Source organism: Macadamia integrifolia, chromosome 5, assembly GCF_013358625.1.
Source record: "Macadamia integrifolia cultivar HAES 741 chromosome 5, SCU_Mint_v3, whole genome shotgun sequence".
NCBI lineage: Eukaryota > Viridiplantae > Streptophyta > Magnoliopsida > Proteales > Proteaceae > Macadamia > Macadamia integrifolia.
In genome coordinates, this window is record NC_056561.1 from 33,651,071 (window position 1) to 33,668,366 (window position 17,296).

Genomic DNA, 17,296 nt, shown 5'->3' on the forward strand with positions numbered 1-17,296 from the left:
CCCCCCCCCCCCCCCAATTTGCCTTGCTATTTTGGTTATTAGTGTTGAAAACGTTGGCCATGCTACTCATGATTTTATCATTCTAAAATAGTTATTGATATGAATTTATACATGTGTTCCTAGCTCTTGATTTCGCGTTATAGATGTTACAAGTCGCTCATTTTTTCTGCTGTTCATCCACTAATTTTTACTCATCCAATGTTCATCTGCCATTTTCATCTACTGTCTAACCAGATTTATGTCTTTTAAAGTGTAATAAATTACTGATGATAGGACTGTTAAGACCAGGCTCTTGCCATGGTCTCTCCTCATATTTGAATGTAGTTTAATAATCTGCTGTAAATAATGCATTGTTTTTTTTTTGTGGGAGTTTTTTAGTGTAGTGTTGAGACGGGATATGCCATCTTAATCGAGGATAGTGGTCTGAAAGAAGTTTTCTTTCCTTCTAGTGAATAAGATAAAATCTTAGAATAGGTAGTCTTGTATTTGACAGCATCCAGGAAAACGAGAGAACGGGGTGAGGGTTGGGAAAAATAAAGCTTTGCAGTTTATTATAATGGAAGATGACTATCTCAGAGAAAGTCATTCTCATTTTGTGCCCAGAAGCCCCCATATTTTTGTATGTTTTTTTTTTTTTCACTCATTTTCTAGTAGAGGAAGTAATATTATGTTGTTTACATTTTAAATTTTGAAGGGGAGGAGGGGTTGGGTATGGTTCCCCGCTGCTCTGGCATCCTATTGCCTTTTTTTTTTAGCTGAAGTAGCATTTAAAATTCTGTTATTTTTCTTTTCTTAGTTTTAGATACTGTACAGTGTTAATGATTTGTTTGGGTTTGTGACTTGCTTGTGGGAATCAGGTTCCACACGAGGGACCCATGTGCGATCTCTTATGGTCTGATCCAGATGATCGGTGTGGATGGGGCATTTCTCCGCGAGGAGCTGGCTACACATTCGGACAGGACATTGCATCTCAGTTCAACCACACAAACGGACTCAGCCTTGTTGCAAGAGCCCATCAGCTTGTCATGGAAGGTTATAACTGGTGTCAGGTGAAGACAAACTGAACTTATGATCTTGTGTTGGGCTTACTTCCCAATCCTTTGTCATATCAGGACTTTTTGTTAGAGCCCCAATTCTGCTAAAATTCTATCCACAAAACTTGCTTCCAATGAGAAATTCCAAGACAAGTTCATAATTATCATTATCCTCAACTTTTGCAGGACAAGAACGTAGTTACAGTATTCAGTGCACCGAATTACTGTTATCGCTGCGGAAACATGGCTGCAATACTTGAAATTGGGGAGAACATGGATCAGAATTTCCTTCAATTTGATCCTGCCCCTAGACAGATTGAACCTGACACTACACGCAAGACTCCAGATTATTTTTTGTAATTTCCTTGTCTTTGCCACTTGTCAGTAATGCTTCATATTTCCTGTTGTGTTTTTATAGATATGTCCTAGCAAAGAGTTTTGTTAACTAGAGAGACAGATCATCACCATCATCATTCTTTTGTTTGGAGTTGTCCTGCCATAGCGTGCTTAATTAGGGAAACTCTTGAAAGGCCTTACTGGGCATTTGTTATGTATTCTTAAAAGGGGGAAAAAAAGGGAAGTAGTAATAACAAGTTGCCTAGTCTCTGTCTTGGTATGTACATCCTAATGTGTTGCTCAGTTGTTGGAATCCGTGCCATTTCCAGATTCAATTTTCATTGGGAGGTAGTCAAAAAGGTGAGCAACAACTGAAATACAAACTTCTATATAGGTTTTGGTGTAGAAAAAACATCGTTCAAGGATTTGCTGATGGTGATGTTTCTGAAATTGTGCCCTTTACAAGTACAGAGGTTGATGCATTGTAGAGAGGAATGGCATGCGCATCAATAAGTTGATTGTGCAAGGATGCGTGAGGTGAAGTTTCACATCCCTAGCTTATACAAACGAAAAATCACATCCCTACAACTATTATGTTCTATTTTCATCTACCAAAAAAAAAATGTTCTATTTTCAGCGTTTCATCGAGTAGAAGCTTCGATTGTGCATGACCATTGTGAATCCTAGGCCAGTTGTTTTTTGTTGGAAAATAGAAACTTTTATTAATTGAGGGAAAAGGAAATCAACCAAATCTTTAGTGATAAAGAGTCATAGAACTTTCTACTTGTCGCCGAGAATCTTTTGGAGATTGAACGTCGGTCTTGTAGTAGCACAGAAGGTAGAGGCACGAAGATGACTCGAGGATTAGTCTTTCAACGTCCAAGTTAAAAACTAAACTTGTGCAACAGTAGTGAGAGCGATAGTGAGTGAGATAGTGAACTTACCTCTGCCTAGCTCCATGGTTCCCTTTTATAGGATCGAGTCTTATTAAGAGACGTCCTGCTTTAGATGAACTTGGGATGGTTTTGGAGGATCATATCTCGTAAGTCTCTTCTTTCTGTGGAGATTATTTCTCTTCCTTTGGGAATTGTTTTGCCTCTCTCCTTCAGGTGGGTAGAGTCCGTCATTGGCATTCTATGGTGATTTGAATTTCTCGTGAATTCGGACGTGTGGTTGGATGTCATGTGTCAGCATCTCGTTGGATGATCAATCTTGTGTGTGAAAAAAAAAAAAGAGAAGTCATTTTACTTGTTAATTCTAGCCTTAAAGAGATAGGTTGTGAGCGATGGTAATAAAAGATCTATCCTTTTTTATTGCATGACATAAATTGTGCCAATGCCAAGGCCAAATTGCTTCAAATCTCACTGATAGAGCCCTTAAGACACCTTGCCGGATTCCTCTCGCTTCAGCTTCTTGGGGTGATTTGATGTGGGGTGATTAAGATGGAACTCTAGTTTAGTAGGGGCAAAGGGTTCCGGTTGTGGATCTTGAGGTTCCATTGGGCAAGGGAAAATCTGGAGATCGGTTTCCCATTGATCTTGGGAAGGGGTTGGGCCTTCTTAGAAATGATATTATTTCCTGTGAGCCACAGGAAATAGGAAATGATTGAGAAGGTAACAGGGATGTGGGTTTTTCAGGCTTGATAAAACTTGGATTGGTGATAAAATCAATATATAAACTTAAGAGGTTAAGATTATGGAGCCTATCAGTGCTCAAGCCCAGTGAGTCCGCAGACTCCAGATTCGACTGGAGAAGTTACAGGCTTACAGGATAAGACGTGTCAGTCTATTTCCCTCTCAGGTTTACAGAATCTACATCTGTTATCGATATTAGTAAAGCAATTGAGCTTAGACAGATATGATAGGGATCCAGCTCCTCTTCATAGCGCTGATCGCCCAGAGCTTGTTCATAACTATCAGGGCAAACGACATCTATCCCAAGTGGATACAAGTGCTGTGGTTGCTTCTCCAAAAAAATCACCCATCAGACCTATGCAACCCATACCAGATTAGTGATAGACACGACTTGGTATGATTATTATGTCTTTTTCCTCTTGGATGTTGCATCAAGTGTCAGAACCAAATCGTCTTGTGCTTCCTTCATCCACCAATGTTGACACACTTCTAGAGCCTCAGCCACAGTCATCTGTAACTCCAAATAAAAGTTATTTTAAATCAAACCAGAATCAGAGAATTTTCATTTGAAAGAGGGGTTCATTCTTCTTCATTGATTGATGCAAATCTGAGTAATCAACTTGCCCATATCCAACTGATTGCAGATATTCTTGGGAAAGAAAAAACTTGACATGAAATAAGTGGAAATAGAATTAAGGACCGGTTTGATAAGTATAATTCTACCCGCTTGAGATATTAGGTTGCATTTCGATCCAATAAACGATGGTGTACAAGGGTTACTAAATGATTGAGTAGGGTGTTTTTTGACCTTGTAGGGAAAAGGTGTTTATGGCTCGAACCAAGTTCATTGCTCATCAACTGAGCTCCCCGAGTTTTGGAGATTAAGGAGAAAGATGGAGTAAAAAAACTTAGCTACAAACTTAAGTACATTGGGTTTGATTTCCCCCCAACAATGAAGAAACAAAATGGTCACCATACCACCAACCAAAAAATCTCTTCTGCCTCTAGTGGCATTTTGATTTTGCCCTCTAATTTAGAGATTTGCAAAATAAAATCTGCCAGAGGGTTCAAGGGGTTCAAGGTAGTGAAATTGGTACATGGGATTCTTTTTTAGTTTGGGAGATGGCCAAAGACATTCTTATTTCACTGCTTAAGGAAGACCAAGATTCCATTAAGTTTAATTTATAGATAAATGCCATTTGGTAGTAACAAAAGGAATGGAACTCAGGGTGTTTCAACCAAGCAACTGGAAATGGTAGAGTTTCCAGTAGGATTTCCTAATCAGAAAAGAGTCAAGGAGAAGGGGTGGGTATGGTCTGATCCTATAGAAGGCAAGGTACAAAGGGTCGAGTCAAGCCAAAGGGAGAACCAAGAAGTAGAACCTAGACAGCAGTCAAGGCGTTCTAAAATATTATTAGGTGGTTTCGATTTATTATTTAAGGTGAACCAAGAGCCAAGAGGTTTAATTTCTTCAAGACAATGACGATTCCAAAATGACAGCAGATTGGTCCCTGCCGAGAGAGTGATCTTAAAAGGCTTGCCACCAAAATTTTCATTGATATTGAGTAGTTCATTGAGGGCTCTTGAAAGGTTTCCACCAAATTATATTGAGGGTTGATGTCCTGTATTCTGTGATTTGGGTTATGGGTTACCTTCGAAGGGTTGTTAAAAGCCCATAAAGTAATTTAGAAAAGGTGAAAGTTTTCTTTCACGATGAAGGAAGAGAGCGTCCTGATGTGACCCCCTCTCTTCCGATATATCTCCCCCATATTGTACGATGTGACCCATAGTTGTCAAGGCATCACCAAGGTGAAGACTAAGGGTCCAGGCGGTTTAGGGCCTAGGCGACAGTCGCCTTGTTACACTGCATGCCGCCTTATGTTTTGGCACTTATTTATGCCAAATATCACGGTGAAGTAAAATTTTTTATATTTGTTATTTCATTTACTTAAGATATTATTTATAAATAAGCAAATACCCCCCATTTAAATCCAATAAAAATAATTTAAAAATCAAATTCCAAAAGGATAAAAAGTCAACCCCCAGTCCAAGAACAAAAACTGGATTTTGGTTATAGGGGTGATTTTCAACTTTTAAATGTTGAGGTTTTTCCCAATTATGAAAATTTTATAAATTCTATCATGTTAAAACATTGCTAAAAACCAAAAGTCCGGTAAAATAATCTTCTGTTTTGATATCCATAAAATTATTTTCATTCATGCGATTTTAAGAGTATTCGCACACTTAAAAATAAGTTTGACCGAAGCATAACTTTGTCATTACAACTTAGATTTAGGTAATCTTAGACTTGTTGGAAAGCTGGTTTTATATTATAACTAATACAAAAAGTGTCATGAAAAAATAAAATCATTTGACTAGTCAAACTTATTATAGAACAATAGCATTTCTCTAAATTTTGATTTTTTTATAACTGAATATGACTTAATGTTATTTTTTTATGATTTAATATGGCTAAATGTTAATTTTTAATGACTTGATGTTCCTTAATCTTGATTTTTTATGATACAAGGTATATATAGCTTACTAATTAATGTTACAAAATAGGAAAAATAAAAAATAACACTTGTTTGCCTTGTTCGCCTTAAGGTGGGTGCCTTTTCAACTAAGCGCTTGGACAACCTTCCACCGCCTTGGTTCACCTTGGTGCCATGACAATTATGATGGTGTTGATGAGGCACGATGAACTGATGCCCGTTCACTATCGCCTCAGGGATACCTCATTTATAAAATTGGATCTCTTTTTTATTCCCCTTTAGGGGTTTGTTCCGGTTATGGATAATTCCTGGTAGACAAAGAGGAGTGAAGAAGATAGCTTGTAACCCTTTCCTCCATTGCTAATGAAGATGCTATCATCTCATCGTGGCGTATTCGTCTCGCCAAACCACGTTTATCATTGCATTCTAATTGTATGTTTTTTTTTCATCCTGTATAGGTTTCAATTTTACAGTTTTGAAATTTTTATTTTTAGTTATCTCGAGACACAGAATCTAATGAACCAGCTCCAGATGTAGAGATAGAGTTGGTGTCACTATAAGACACCACGTCACTGCTGACTTGGCTAACTTCTATGCCCACTCAGTTTAATAGCTGTGTGATTGGACTTCCCACAATGAGAAGATTGGCGTAAAGGTTGATCAGGTTATGTTGTCCTCCTTGACTACCAGCATCACTTCCTCTATACGAAGTGCTCACATTTTTAGTTTCAGCCTTTACATTTTGTCCATAATCCTATGATAAAAGTGATAATTAAAGGCCTAACAATATTTCATTTTCTGGAAAGAGTTGACTGATAGTAATGGAGTCACTGTCCAACTCCCCTGTTTCCATCTTTCAGAGTCCCATAGCTTTCAACCGAGCAGCAACTAATCCGTAAGCTGTCTTCTTATGATGGGCTGCAGAAGCCTCTTGTTCTTCTCAATCTCCTGCAGCAATTCACTTAGGCTTTTGGCATCTATTTCTGTGTCGGCAGAGAGTTCCAGATCATTTGAAAGAATGTTGTCTGCAATTTGGGAGTGGATTTCTTCCATTTCAGGAAAATGAATGGATAGCTGCCTTTGCCATGGTTGCCTTTCACACCGATCACGAACTTTCTCTAGAATGAAAGTGAATAGAATTTCATTTAAAAGTCAAGAGCTTATGCCCTTGCAAGAAAGCCTCCATTATGACAAGCTAAACTTTGTTAACTCAATTGTGGTTTTCACCAAATTCCATCACTAAGTTGCTACCCCCAAAAGGGAAACTTCCCATTTCTGATATCCAGTTTACATGTTTTTAAGGTGTTCCATCTACTTATATTGGTAGATCTTGAATGCTACTTGTATGCTTTTTGTAGACTTTTCATTTCAACACAAAGTTTTTCTTCATTGAAATCTTTGATTTTCAATTTTCAACTCAACCTTTAGTTTCTTGATATCTACCTTAAGGCAACCTTTCATTTTCTGAGCACCTGTGGTGTCTAAGGTATTGTTATGTTCCCAGACTATTACCACCAGCTTGCGTGAATTGCAAGTGATCCAAGATGATGTTTTGATAATGATGGATCCCACAAATACTCAGTACCTAAGTTTCATAACAAGGTACATTTCAAAATATAAACAATAAATAACACAAACATTACTTTAGTACAAAAAAGAATATCAATTTATCTTCACAGTATTTTGGAGGATTTTAAGATTTTCCGGGTTCACCAGGAATCAGGTTGCTCCTCTGATACAAAGCTCCATCTACCTCTCACATTACCCCGACATTGGCAGCTATACCCTATGAATCTTAATAACAACTAACACCAAGCAAGTTGGATAGCAGTTGAAATTGGTGGAATGAGGGAAAGGCAAGGAAACTTTTGATGCCTTGATCCATGACATTCATTGTTTTGTTCTCATCCCAAATTGAAATGTTTTTCCCACTTTACATAAACACAGAGTGCTCAGTTGTTAGCTTGGCAGAAAATTCTCAGGAGAGGTATTAGTGATTGCCGATACTTCCCATTCTTTGTTAACCTGTACAAAGAGGGATTTTAATGAAGTGAAAATTGACATTCATAAACACAATAAATTAGGATTAAAAAGTATTTTCTTGGACCTAAGGGTGGTAAATGTGAGATATAAATTAGAGAATAAATTTCCAAAGAAAGGATGAGGTGATCTAATTAACAAGATAAAACTACTTAGTCACGGAAAGGGTTTGGAGTCTGCTTTGGGGGAAATTCTAATGGGATAGCTGTACATGAGTTATGAATATAAGGAGGTGCACCATTTAATGGGTAACTGGAGAATCACCTTGGCCCTAGAGTAGCACTGCACTTCCAGAGTTTCTGAAGGAAAAGTGTTTGAAGCTCCTGAGATTTGTTATTTTTTGCAAATTTGCAATCAGATGTGCATTATTAAGAGAAAGCTCTCAAAGAGGTACCAGAAGAAAGAATTGGTTTTAAAAGAAGCTCGAAAAGAAAGATTGTATTTCTCTTCTTTCTAGCATGGGAAGAATTTATGTACATCTGAACAATGGAAAATTACAACGGAAAAGAAAATCAAGTTCTTGGTTTTCTAGGGAAGGAAGTAGCTAGTCACATACAAAGGATGGACTCCTATATAATTTTAAACTTCCCCAAAAAATAAAATTCAAGTGCCACAGGCAAAGGGTAAAACAGAAGTATCAGCTGAAATATATATCCATGAAGAAAAAAATAGGGGAAAAAATATAAAATCAAATGGGGTGAACATATAAGGAGCTTGACATATCCCAGATCAATTGGTTATGTTTTCCGAGGAGCATCAGAGTGGCCCTAAACCATATCTTGGTCCATTTCAAGGAAGCAAATTATTTCACATGCATGATGTTTGTGCAAGCAGAAGTAATACAAATTATATATATATATATATAGAGAGAGAGAGAGAGAGAGAGAGAGAAAAGGTAAACTTTTATACTTGAGACCAAGATTTCATATCACAGTATTGATGGGAATATCATCGGTTCATTAATACAGCAAGGATATGTACACTTCAATCCACCTGAAAATTTGTAGTAAACATGCAGGGCTCTTCGGAAGTGTATCGCACATAGAGCATTAATGTTATAGTTTATTTAGCTGCAATGAAGACATGAACAATGCAAGCTGTACTTTAGCTGCCTTGTGTTTGCAGTACTCATTAGTAAATGGATCAGAAGTAGATAATAGCCATGAATGACAACTCATCTTGGCTTAAAATTCAAGAATGCATGATTGTCCACTGTCTCTTTCCCCCCCCCCCCCTTTTATTTTCTTTTATTTTCTATAAAATGGGCTGCATTAAATGAAAAATATATATATATATATATATATATAACTGGACAAGCAGAACTGAAAATGGATTAAAAAGCACCTAGATGATGATTAAATGACATCTTAATGATTTATCCAGTGGAAATCTTTGACTACCAAGTATATTTCCCTGCTGTATTTCTAGTGAATGGAAGTACCCTGCCCAAGGAATCTTCACTTCAGAACTGATGGATCATAAATTGTTAGATTGACTATTCATGCATGTATTCCATGTTCTTTTATCTTAAAGAGTCTCCTGACTCTTGGATTCCCCAAGCCTTCTCAAAGATGAAACATATTGCATATGATAATTTTGACATGTGCATGTCCAACTACAGTTATGATGCTTCAATAAAATTAGATATCAGCATTTGATTTCAACTGGAACTCCGTTCATGTTACACTTTCATTATGAAATATTATCATCTAAAAATCGATCAAACGGTTTTAAGGCAGCATGATTCAATCGAGAAAGAAGATTGAATCAATTTCTGGTGTTTCAATTGTGAGGTATTATTTACTTTTAGAATATGAATTTCAAAATTTGTTCTTCTTTGTTAAAAATCTCTTCACTTCTCTCTACTATCTTCCATTAATTCTCAAGATTATACGTCGATACAAGAGATGAGAACTATTTTTCATATGAATTGAATAAATCACAAAACATTAGGAAGGAGTGCCTAAACAGAACCATAAACCAAATGCTGATGGAAAATCTGAGAAAAGTGTAATTGATTCACTGCCAAAACCACTTCACCAGCCCGAAGGAAATTTAGCAGGCTTCCAGGAACTATCATCCACTAAAATGGTAGCATTCATTTGTCTTTTCAAGTACTCATCTCCTGCAAAGTTATTCATGATGTTCCCCATAGACAAAAGGGATCTGATCGTTATCTTGATTCACTTGTACCCTTATTCATGTTTTTCTTTTTGTTCTTTCATTTTACTTGGGCAATGATTTTGCACTGCTGGTCCCAAGAATGCTCAAAGGAAGAGGTTGGGTGGATCAGGTTAGCCGCCAAGCAGTCAAGAAAAAGGGGGGTGGAGAGGGCATTGGATCTTAAAAATTCACTTTCTGACCATTGCGTGGATGGAAGAGAGGATTCACATAGCTGACCAAGTAGCTTGAAAAGGATTAGAAATCTTTGAATAGGTCTTTTCTTTTCCCTTGCTGGGGTGGAGAGGGTTCTCCCATTGGCTAAGTGAGTGAGAGGAGTTCCTATCAGTAGAGTTGCTTACAGTTTTTATTTCTTTTCCTTTAGCTAGTCCAGAAGATGTAAAATGCGAAATGAAGAGGAAAAAGGCACTCAGGAAAGTGCTTACCATCAAAATGACATGATAGGAACAAGCTCAAGCAGCAATACCATCCATGGGCATCTTCTCTGCACACCGAAGCTCCCGAAGATGTAGAGCTATCTCTCTCAAAAGTTGGGTTCCTTCACCACCTTTTCTAAGTGACTGAACAGCATGCTTTAAGAATTCCCTATCTGCCTCGAGGGCTTCCAACTTCTCACTGAGACGAGATATTTCTTCTGTTATAGTGTCGCTACTCTTTTCTCCTGCAATGACAGAAATTCATTTGATCCTATTATGCTTTTAGGGAACAGAGCAATGAGAAAACTTCAAGTTGCTACCTTTGTCTTCCTCATTGAGATTATTTATGTAAGAGCTAGGAAGCAAGTTATCCCCATCATTCGTAGATAGGTGAATCCTCTTCTCCAACATTTTCAACTGATCCAAAAGATATAACTTCTCATCTTCAATATCTAACAATGGCTCTTCAAGAATTTTCCGTCCATTTGATCCTAGCGGTGGCCCATCAGAATTATGCTCATGCTCCCCATTCCCCTCTTCTACATCAATTATATCAGGAGGGCTACCACATTCACAATGTGCACTAACAGATGATTCAGATGCGGACTTCAATTGATGGTAATCTTCATCAGCATCACCAACAAGTACAGACTTTTCCCTGTAAGTCTCTAACTCTGCCTCCAAAACCTTAATTTCTTCCTCTCTTTTGATAAGAAGATCCTTGATATCTTGCAAGGCCTCCTGATCATACTCCGCTTGCTCCTCCATCATTCTCTGATATTGCAAGGCCTCCATCTGCACAGCTGCCTTTTCTGCCTGCAACCTGGTGATCATGGCCATTGCCTGGTTTGCAGCAATGGCAGAAGCATTTCTTTCTTCATCCAGTTCCATATACAAAGTAATCAAAGACTTACGGTCCAGTCGAACTTGTCTCTTCAAACGATGCAGAATGGTTTCAGCATCTACTTCAGTTGTAGTGCTTTCTTCGACAAACTCCGTTTCTGGTTTTTCAATAGCTAACCTCTTGGGATGCTTATGAAGCCACCTAGGGCTTATGGTTGCAGATTCTGCTATGGTGACTGCGGATAACCTGCTTCCTTTGAACGTAGGCGTCTTGCAAGCATCGTCATTCAATTCCACCAGTAATGGCACAGTAGCAGCATGGACATCTTCTCTACCTGCTACATAAAATTTAAACCACAAAATGGATAAAAAAATGAAAAGTAGTTATTGTGCATCGAACAATTGCAACCCATAATAAACTCACATTGATTCTCTGAAGTTAATGAAGTTGATCCATCTTCATCCTCTGGAATCTCTGATTCGCTATCGGATGAGATTTTGAGCTCAGTATATGGAATGTGAGGCAATGTGTCAGAACCTCTTGATCTTTCCTCTAATTTTGGCTTGACTAATAAGCCTCTGGGAGATGGTGCAGGAGCTTGGGGGAAATGGATTTCATTTGATGACACATTCTGAACCAGTCCCTGGGGAAATGAAGCCCTAATCCTTAATGCTTCCCCACAACAAGAACACCTATGAATGTTGCTCTTCTCAAACTGTAAAATATCCATCTTCCCTCCAGCTGGCAATCTCAAATGAATTTTATGATCTTCTTCAACAGAACATTCAAGATCTTTACCCAAGATCCCAACCAGAGATCTATAAGTATCAGAATCAGACTTATCCTCCGTTGCGAAAGAAAGAAGACAACCTTCACACATTCGACGGATATCAGCTAATTTCTGATGAACATGACAATAAGCAAGGGAGGACACATCCTTCCTATGGGTTTCACATATAGAATCATTGTAATAAAAATCAGGATCCCTGTGAACCATAACATGATCAATCCTTGTGCAGAACAAACATGGGATTCTCAGTTCAAAGAAACGGGCAAATTCATTACAAGCAAAAGCAATCAAACCATCAACAAAAAGCATAATTATCAAAACCCATTCAAGAAGAGTGTGAATCAAAAAGCACGGAATTTTCCCGAGCTTTTGTTCAATAAATGGCTTCAATGGTCTCTTCAACATGATTTGATTCAGATAAAGAACTATAAATCCAAGAATCAAAATGGAAACCAGAGATTTTGAGATTGCAGAAAATAAAAAAATGAGATTAATATTCAAAGAAGTAGATAGATTGTACAGATTCAAAGAAGAAGAAAATTAAGAATGAAGATCATGATCTTGGCGCGAATAACCGAACCGAGATCATGATCTCTCTACGCAGGGGAAAGGGGAAAGGGGGGGAAAGTGAAAGGAACCGAGGAAAAGAGAGAGGGTGAGGGAAGAAGAAGGAGAAGTTATAATCCGATAACTTGGTTTGATTGTCGTTTGGTTGTCAGAATCCGACGTGTCACAGTGGAGTTTGCTGGCTCCTTGGCGGAAAGTACCTGAAAAAACGGTCGATCGTGGGCTCCCCCCGACCACCCGACCAGCCGACCACAAGAAATAAACCAACGAAATAGATAAGCGGAAAAATAAAGCTGTCTGTCGCGTGGCCCCTGCGCCACATACATTTGTCCCCCAAATTACCGTATTACCCCTATGAAATCAAAAAGTTCCCACTTGTTTATGCCCATTCACAAACTCTCATTGACCATCATGGTACAAGGGCCACACAACCAGGCACAAATATAAACAAAGACTAGCTAATTCCAAGTTCCCAACTCCCAAAACTATCGTTTGTTTTGCCCCGAAAAAATTTGGGCAACGGTGTTAAAAGGCATGGTTTCCGTTTAAATGATTTGATTTGGTTCAGGAATTCAGGTTAGAATGCAATAGATAGAATCCCAAATCAAATAATCTATTAAACAGTTTTGGTATGTGAAACCAAATTCATTTATCAAACGGTTTTGATTTTTCGGTCTGTAAATGATTTGGTTTCATGGGTTTAAATGATTTCAGTCTCGGTTTTGTTACCACTTTGAGGTAATAGGTTCAAAAAAACTAAAAATCGACTCAGTTTATTACTAGTTTGAGATAATAAGTTCATAAATGCTCTTTGAACGGTTTGTTAATGGTTCTTAAATGGTTTCAATCTTGTTTTTTTCTTTTTTACTCTGAAACTTGAGATGAAACAAATATAAAAGAATAGGTAATGTAGACATAAATGGTTTTTTAAATGGTTTGGTTTGATTTTAAATATGTATGTTCAGTTTAGAGCATATTTGACTCACGTATCAATCCACGTGCCATAACCGAATGGCCATGATAGTGCCAAACATATATCGGGGTGGAACTTCCACCTTTTGTGAGGAGTGGGGTAGTCAGTTCTCAGAAAATTCAAAACAATCCACGAGACTGAAAAAAGAGGGGGACGGGGCAATAGAAAATTGGCGGAGGGCTGATGGCTGCAGCTTCTTTGTAAGTTAGGAGACATGATCCTGTCAAGCATGGAGCTCCAGAACACAGCGAAGGAAGCCCTAAGCGCTCTCTACCATCATTCTGATTATGCAATTCATATGCAGGCCGATCGATGGCTTCAAGATTTCCAGCGAACCATCGAACTAGTCTCAAAGCCACAATCAAAACTTTCCATAAACAAACATTTAAAATGTGAATCCGAATTTTCAAAAGCCAAGCACTAATATTAATCCATGCCGGTTACACACACAGGTTGCAAATTTGGATTGAATTCCTCTATGGCGAGTTTGGCGGGCATCCAATGGCCAAAAACACTCAAGCACGGAACCCAAGGCGGTTGTACGCAATCCAAGGAGTTTTTGAGCGTTGGATCTACGCCAAACGCCATGTTGCGCCACAGAGGATTCAAGTCCTGGAAATTTGACATCCAATATGCAATCCCTGCTGGCAGTCAAAGAAATAGAATCTAGAAGGGTATTTTTGAAAATATTAAAACCTAGAAAGGTATTTACAAACCCAAAAGGGGAAGGTGAAAGATTTCATCTTTTTTGACGACCAATAGTGATTGTAGCCAAGTAGCTGCAACCCGGATAGCAGCCAAATTATTTCGGAATAGAATTGAGCACAGATTTAATTAACACAGTCCAGGTAGCCTGGGAGAGAAGGAGTGGCTTACACAGTCCTAGTTTTAAGCAGACACAATTAAGGACAATATTCCAAATATTTTTCTTTTCACATTTTGACACTAGCATGGTACCAAGATAGAGAGATCCAGAAAAATAAATTGTCAAAAAGAAGAAAATGTCTCACATGAGAGGGAACTACAATGACATCTCATTATATCTCTAATGTTCTACTTCACAAATAACTGTCAAAGAGGGGGAAAAAAAAGTAATTTACTCCATAGTTGATGAATTCTAATTTATTGCCCTATCAGTGCTGCATGCTGCCTGTATAGTAACAAAAGAGTTCCTCCTTACAAGCAGCACCAAACTTCAAAAACGTATTGTTCATCACACCAGCCCCCTTCTCGACCTGGATCTTTCCACCTCCATGTAGAACCTGGTGGATCTCTCAAGTCTCACTAGGGTATTGCCTACAGTAACAGGCTAACAGTTGTTCCTGTTGACTGAAACACTTTGGGGCTCAGTTACGGGATTAAATTCTGGGCCATTATGAGTTCTGTGTTTGCCCTGTAGTAGTGCCTCAGCCGTTTGAGAGCTACCATAACAAGACCATAGATCACTTCAGCCACATACTTCTGATCGTTAGCTTAGACAAAGAACATCAACATAAATATATGCTTTTCTTAAAGCAATAACTCCAAATATGCAAAAATGATAGCACAAAAAAAATCAAAAGAAGAAAAAGTTCAGTACCAAAACAGTGAAGATATATTGAAATGGATAAAGAAAACTAAAAGGGCTACACATGGTACCAGCTTCTTCCTTAATAATGCTCTCCACATCATTCCCTTGTAAATTCTGCACAACATATGGCTTTGCAAGAGGATATGGAAAGATCAGCTCCACTGACTTAGAATCTGGTGTTGGTTTGTAATCTTACTGGTGCAGCACCAGACAAGGCAGCAGTCCGTTTTCGTCTGAAGTATGCAAATGAACCACTAACAAGCAACAAACAAAACATAATCCCCTGGAGAGAAGACATAATAGAAGCAGTCAAGACCCAACTGAAGAGATATACAAAATTAAGTGATTCAAGGTACTACTCCCTCTGTCCCGCAGCGAGAGTCATTCTCCTCACTTTAGCTATCCCAAATTTTTCGTCCATCTAACATATTAAGCAGATTATTGTGAAGTTCATTATTTTGTCCCCCTTGCATTGATCATCATATTTATTTAATACTTGGAAAGAGATTAAATTAAAATGGAAGGACAATCTTGAGAAATGAAGTAATGCTTTAACCCTCCTTAAAACTGAAGACTTCTTAAAAGAGGACAGTTATTGTGGGATGGGAGTATATACTCGCTAATGTCAGAAGTCATACAAATGATTGTAAATATGGAAATTGACATAATTTTGAAGGCCAGCATTTGGTATTTGCCAGATTGACTAGGTGTGCACATATTCCACATGATCTATAGGGACAAATCCAGTAAGAGAAGCAAGATGTGTTGATAAAAAACCAAAATTCATATACTTTCATCCGGATCCTAGTACAACCATAGGCTTATTTTAATTAGCAGTGCCACACAACTAAATAAAACATTAGAAGTTGGATAAGCCATGATGTACTTCTGAAACAAAACCACAAAATCATTCAGGATTTAGTGAATGAAAATTGATCATTAAAGTTATAGATACTGAAGAGTTTCCACAGATTGGCATCATGAGCATCGAACAGAAAATATGAAAATCACTGCTGCCCTAGCATCATGGGCAGTGAATTTGGATGCAAAAGATAAGAAAAAAAGATGCATATAGATTTTAATTTCTACATAGGGAAGTAATACGTACATGAAGTGATAACTCACTTCCTTGGATCGGGCCGAACCTATTTGAGAGTCCCGACCAAGGACCGGGTCCAAGTTTGGTTGTGGTTCAGGAGGGTACTAGAAATCATGGTTCAAGGTTTCCACCGATACCATCGAAATTTTTCACATTTCCACTGTATCCTAGGACTCCGATACCAAATACCATGTGGCTTTTAAAAGTCACTGGTTTCGACCAGTATCAATCAAAATTCCCACATTTCGAGAATTTTCGAGTGGACCAATGGGTCAGCCTTTATAAAACCTTCTTAAATGGGAAACCAAACTTTCTTATTTCAAAATTTCAACCCTCTACCCTATTTCTTCTCTATGAAGTGGGGAACTTGGGAAAACACTCAAGATTTTGCCCTTGTGCCATCAAATCTTCATTCTAAGCTTGGATCTTGCACATTCGTAGCAAATCTATCTAAGAAAATGAACTTGAACCAAAAAGGTAAATCTCATCTTCCCCAAACCTTATGTTCCATCCTTCAAGAGCACTGGTTCATTTGGATATGGCAGTCGGTATAGACAGTATGGTGGATCTTCTACTTCATTTGGATAGGAGGGTAATTCAGGGGGGTCATCTTTTGTTGACAATATCTATGGGTATCCATCCCAACCTTGTGTGCTACATCCACATCTTATCACTATGACTGAGCCATTTCCCTAGGCTAGGATACCTAGCTGACGTTGATGATGCATATTATAGATGGGCAGTGATGGGCTACCAAAACAACTAGGCTCAAAACTTGTCATCAGACTCATATGTGTTGCATTCTGAGGAGCAACTACGGCATTTGCAGTGGTACGCAACTCGTGGACTAAAACCGCCTAGACACTCTACTTAGAATTGGCTATTGAGTGTTGACTGTTATTTCCCTGTTCTGTTCATACAATTAGCATCCCAATATCCAATAGTGGATCTCTCATTCCTATTCCTTATCTCTTAAGATTCTGATTGTAGTTCCTCTGTCTTGAGCAACTTCAACCCCAGATCCTAGTCCCTAGGAGACCTTCACATAAGAACTAAGGTTGAATCCCTCCTTGAACCCATTCTTACCATCTACATTTATTTTAGGAAATTTTATTCATCCCTTAGGTTTCTGGTTTGACTAATTATCACATGGAATCAGTAGGGTTAATAGTTCACAAACTCCTCCCAAAGCCCTGGATCGATTGAGACTCTCATTAAGGAGTTCTAGCATCTGGTTTGAAGCCCCCCTTTGCACAGTTTTTCTGGTTTGCTTTGGCTAGAGGTTGAAGATGATATCCCTCCCCCACTTTTTTTTTT

The 17,296-nt window shown here is 38.2% G+C and overlaps 3 protein-coding genes across 8 annotated transcripts in view; 1 reads left to right on the forward strand and 2 right to left on the reverse strand.

Annotated features, from left to right (window-relative positions):
- LOC122079530 (serine/threonine-protein phosphatase PP2A catalytic subunit-like) overlaps positions 1–1,654 on the forward strand; it is a 12,398-nt gene extending 10,744 nt beyond the window's left edge. The window contains exons 6-7 of the mRNA XM_042646068.1: positions 858–1,049; positions 1,221–1,654. Of these exons, the coding sequence (XP_042502002.1) occupies positions 858–1,049; positions 1,221–1,394 (366 nt within the window). The 3' untranslated portion in view covers positions 1,395–1,654. The remainder of the gene's footprint in view (positions 1–857; positions 1,050–1,220) is intronic.
- Positions 1,655–7,142: 5,488 nt separating this feature from the next.
- LOC122079606 (probable myosin-binding protein 5) overlaps positions 7,143–17,296 on the reverse strand; it is an 11,987-nt gene continuing 1,833 nt past the window's right edge. For 2 of the 5 annotated variants that reach the window (XM_042646214.1, XM_042646211.1), the window contains exons 3-5: positions 10,457–11,181; positions 10,146–10,381; positions 7,143–7,524 (exon numbers count right to left, since the gene is read on the reverse strand). In XM_042646214.1, coding sequence (XP_042502148.1) covers positions 10,173–10,381; positions 10,457–11,181 — 934 coding nt within the window. In that variant the 3' untranslated portion in view covers positions 7,143–7,524; positions 10,146–10,172. Of the gene's footprint in view, positions 7,525–9,000; positions 10,021–10,145; positions 10,382–10,456; positions 11,318–11,403; positions 12,405–17,296 lie in introns of those variants that run through there. The other 3 variants (XM_042646213.1, XM_042646210.1, XM_042646212.1) reach the window with 3 other exon arrangements.
- Positions 14,279–17,296, reverse strand: part of LOC122079608 — a 12,780-nt gene continuing 9,762 nt past the window's right edge. Inside the window, exons 4-5 of one of the 2 annotated variants that reach the window (XR_006140472.1) lie at positions 14,949–15,301; positions 14,279–14,731 (exon numbers count right to left, since the gene is read on the reverse strand). Coding sequence is in view for 1 of the 2 variants with exons in the window: in XM_042646217.1 (XP_042502151.1) it covers positions 15,236–15,301 (66 nt within the window). In the remaining variant the exon portion in view is untranslated. Of the gene's footprint in view, positions 14,732–14,797; positions 15,302–17,296 lie in introns of those variants that run through there. The other variant, XM_042646217.1, reaches the window with a different exon arrangement.